This window comes from Gordionus sp. m RMFG-2023, chromosome 3, assembly GCF_954871325.1.
Source record: "Gordionus sp. m RMFG-2023 chromosome 3, tfGorSpeb1-WG-v2, whole genome shotgun sequence".
Classification (NCBI taxonomy): Eukaryota; Metazoa; Nematomorpha; class Gordioida; order Chordodea; family Parachordodidae; genus Gordionus; species Gordionus sp. m RMFG-2023.
The window spans coordinates 30,821,744-30,826,321 of NC_088777.1; the positions used below are offsets into that span (position 1 = coordinate 30,821,744).

Genomic DNA, 4,578 nt, shown 5'->3' on the forward strand with positions numbered 1-4,578 from the left:
TATAAAATAAAATTGTAACTAAAATAAAAATATAATTTGAATAAATATAAGTTGAATTTGAATTCATAACATTCTCCTTCTTCTAAAAAGCCTTCACATAAGTTTAATTATGTTATCATAGTTAGTTTGTTCATCAAGTTGTTTCATAAGTCATTGTAATCGTTGGCTTGTCCCAATCGTTGGTTTGTTTAAATCGCAAGCTTGATATCCTTATCGTAAGTTGTCTTTATAAATCATGACTTTGTCATATAGCTTGCTTGTCATACTCAGTTGTTATTATCATTTTTCAAAATTGTTATTATCATCAGTGAGTTGCGAATAATGAGAAATAATAATTCATCAAATTGGATATAAGAATAAACGAAGAATGATAAATCAATAAGATTGTTATATAATATTTTCAGCGTTTTAATTTTTTGCGTTTTAGTGTAAGCGTTTTAATATTTAATTTACTTTACGCATTTTAATATTGATTTTATATTTTAAGTTACGTAGTCTTTTAAATAAACAGGTTTTTGTTTAATTCGCACAGGTCTAGAAATAGGTGTTATATCGTTATTATCAGTAATTTTTATATTTTTGTCCCCACTTCCCTCCTTAAAAGAATCCTTAGAGTCATAATTAATAAGTGTGTTAAAACAGTTTCTAATTCTTATTTGATCTAAATGTCTCCTCAAAATACCTTTCTCTATCTTAATTTGGAACATCATGTCACTTTCTTTATGTGTGATCATATCTTTGCACCATTTATCATCACCTTGTACTTTGTACCAAACAAAATCTCCTATGTTAAAGGTTCTATTTCGTGGTAAAGTAACGTTTATTTTATTCTCTTTCTCCTCCAACGGTTTTAATAAGTCCCATTTAATTCTAATATCTCGATTAAACATTCTCTGAGATGGTGTAACTCCTGTAGTATCATTACGCGTATTTCTGTAATTAAATAAAAATTTGCCAAGTGCGATATCTAGGTCAATTTTAATATTCCTTTTCATATGTGTTTTGAAAGTTTTCACCATGCGTTCTACCTGGCCATTGTTCTAGTGATAAGCAGATGTAAGCACATGTTTGATACCAAAATTGTTGCAAAATTTTTCAAAATCGTTGCTCGTAAAGTTAGTGCCGTTATCAGTAACTATAGTTTCAGGTATATATCGAAATAGTTTTAAAAATTTCTTTTAAAGTAACATCAGTCGTAATATTTTTAACAGGAATAATAATTGGAAATTTGCTGTAGGCATCGACTATTATCAACCAATTTTTTGTGAAAAACGGACCCGCATAATCTATGTGTATCCTTTCAAACGGTTTGGTTGCCGAAACCCATGGTTTTTGTATCTTTATAGGATTATCATGATATATGTTACAATCGTCACAACTTTTCACTTCCATTACTATGTCATTGTTTATACCAGGCCACCACATGTAATCTTTGGCTAAGGATTTGATTTTTCCTGCTCCCAAGTGACCTTCATGTAATGACTGTAGTATATTTTTTCTCATAGAAGACGGAATTATGATTCTGTTGCTTTTGTAAAGACAATCCTAATTATACTTAATTCCAATTCAATGTTTTTATAAATATTATTCATTATAGGCCTGTTGTTTTTAATATCATTTATGACTTGTTTTAATTCCATATCTTTCAAAGTTTCATCACGAATTTGATTAAAATTAATAGGTAAATCCCCATATTCATTTATTATAGTGATATTTTCAATAGTTTCTTCATGACATTCTTGTGGTAATCTCGAGAGGCAATCAGGAACAACATTATATTTACCGGCTTTATACTTTATATTAAAATCATATCCTCCTAATGTAATATTTCACTTCTGGAGTCTTAAGGACATGGTGCTATTATCCTTAAGACCCTTGGTAAAGATGTAAACTAGAGGTTTATGGTCAGTAATAATTGTAAATTTTGTGCCGATTAAGTATTCCTGGAACCTCCTTATAGCGAACATAATAGCGAGAGCCTCACGCTCAATATTGGTAAAATTCACATTTCGGATTTTAATAAAGTTCTTGAAGTAAAAGCTATAGGTTTTTCTTTACCATCTTTTTCAGTATGAAATAGTACAGCTCCTAAACCACATTTCGATGCATCAGTGGCTATCCCTATAGGCAGTGGCGTAGCTAGGAATTTTCCTTAGAGGGGGTCCATACATATAAAAGCCTGGGGAGCTTCGCCCCCCAGACCCCCTTTAACGGGCCTTCGGCCGGGTTTATCTTACAAATCATAACTATATTTTCGATAATATATAATAAATAAATATTTTAAATGCATCAATAATATGTTATTATAATTTAGTAGGTTATTCTCAATGACTTTATAATAATACTATCCAGAATAATTTCAATAGTAATATAATATCCTTCCACAAACATCAAAACCAGAAAAATATAAATATTAATGGTATTTATTTGATATAAAGTCACTTTTAAACGTATAATCTAAAAAAAAAATTTTGCTCTGGGAGGGGTCCAAACCCGAAAACCACCCCCGTAGCTACGCCACTGCCTATAGGTAATTCAGGGTTAAAATATGTCAAATCAGGTGGAAGACTAATCAACTTCTTAAGATCATTAAAACATTTAGAGTGTTCTAGGTTCCAAGCCCATTTTTCTTTGTTGACAATCTTATATAGAGGATCGGCAATCTCTGCAAAATTGTTCAAAAATTTTCTATAGTAGCCAGCCATTCCCAGAAATGTTGATAATTCAGCAGCTGATTTTGGTTCTGGCATATTAATTATTGCTTTAATTTTGTCGTGATTAGCATGAATCCCCTTGGCGTCAATATCATGACCCAGGAACCTCACTTTGTTTTTAAAGAACACACTTTTATTGAAGTTAGGTATTAGCCCAAACGATGATATTCTATCAAAACTTTTTTTATGTTGTTAAGCTGGGCTTCATCGTTTTTTCCAGTTATAAGTAAATCATCAATATAAAATATGACGTCATCGGATTCACACTCTTTAATCAATTTTTTTATTTCATCTTCGAAATTAGTGTCAACATTTGCTATAAATTTATTTAAAATATTTTTGAAAGCATTAATCCATGTACGTCCAACAAGGCATTTTTTCTTGATTCAACGACTACCGCTTGTAAATATTTTGAGATACCTTCATAAGTCACTTTAACTTGAGTGATGCCGATGATCTTGATTAAATTTTCGTCATAAGCGGTAAGTTGCAACTCGGATTTCTTAACATCTCTAATACTAAGTTAGCCAGACCATGAGGTATAATAGTATGTTTTGAGCCTGTATCGACTTGCATACATGTAACAATATCGTTCACTTTTAAAGTAGTCATAAATGTATTATCTTTGTCATTGAGCATGTCACCAGATAAGTTGTTAACATTGAAATCGTTATCATCTTTGTTCTTTATAGAGTCAACTTTCTCTTCAATAATTTCTTCAATATTCATATTGTAATCATTGTTGTTGTATTGTATTTGCTTTCTATTATAGTTGTCGCTACCTCTATAATTATTTGAGTTGTTGTTATATTGTATTTGCTTTCTCTGATTATTGTCACTACCTCTATAATTATTTGAATTGTTGTAATAAGATTGGTAATTGTTACGATTTCCGTTACCGTATTGGATCTGTTTTCTTTGATTATTATCATGCCATGTATTATTTCTACCATAATTAGATTGATTATTATTGTTGTAGCGATAGTTATTGTAGTTATAGTTGTTATAATAATCGTGGTATCTCGAATTATTATTACCGTAATTCCTATCATTGTATCTAAAATTAGTGTTGTAATTCCTATCTCTATTTCTATTATCATAATTATTTCTAAAATTATTATCAGGTCTAAAATAATTGTTATTGTCATTTCTATTACTATTGTTAAAGTTTTTATCTTTATCAGAATTTTTATCGTTATTCATATAACTTATATTATCAACATTTGATTTATCATTGATACTATCTAATTTAATTCATAGCTCAACCATTTCATTTAAGGTTAAATTAATATTTTTACAAAATTTATATTTTATTTTGTCATTTAGGCTAAAAATGTGGCATCAATTAGAAGTCTGCAATGAGCGCCCGCCCATCCAATATTTTAAAAAATTTATCGCCTGCCCATAGTTTTTAAAAAAATATACCCGCCAGCCCGCCCATGAGTCTAAAATTCTTTATCCGCCTGCCCATTAGTCTAAAAATTTTTACCGTCCGCCCATTATATAAAAATTTTTTAACCCATGCCGCCCATAAAATTTAAATAAGCTTATTCTTTCAATTTTTTTAAAATCTAATTAAAAAATGATTCAGTTTCAGCGCTACACCACTATAAAAAAGTTTTATAATTTAGGAAATTGCTATATTAAGCAAAAAAAATATTCAATTTAAATTACGGATAAGGAATTTATTTGATTTAATAAAATATTTATGTAAAAAATATAAAATTAATATTATTTCTAATTATAATGCAAAAATAATAATGAATCCACATTTTCTGGATTCACTCATGTTCCTTTTTGTTCTATAAACCTTCCAGCAATGTTAATTCTTCGTTATGAAGAAGCACTGGTTAATCTTGATATC

General features: G+C 29.4%; 1 protein-coding gene across 1 annotated transcript; it reads right to left on the reverse strand.

Annotated features, from left to right (window-relative positions):
- Positions 1-482: 482 nt before the first annotated feature.
- On the reverse strand, positions 483-3,917 carry LOC135926882 (probable serine/threonine-protein kinase clkA). Its single transcript, XM_065462816.1, has 4 exons — positions 3,293-3,917; positions 2,894-3,030; positions 1,307-1,482; positions 483-987 (listed from the first exon to the last, which is right to left on the reverse strand). Exons 1-4 carry the CDS (start codon positions 3,915-3,917, stop codon positions 483-485), a joined length of 1,443 nt encoding a protein of 480 aa, XP_065318888.1.
- Positions 3,918-4,578: the final 661 nt, after the last annotated feature.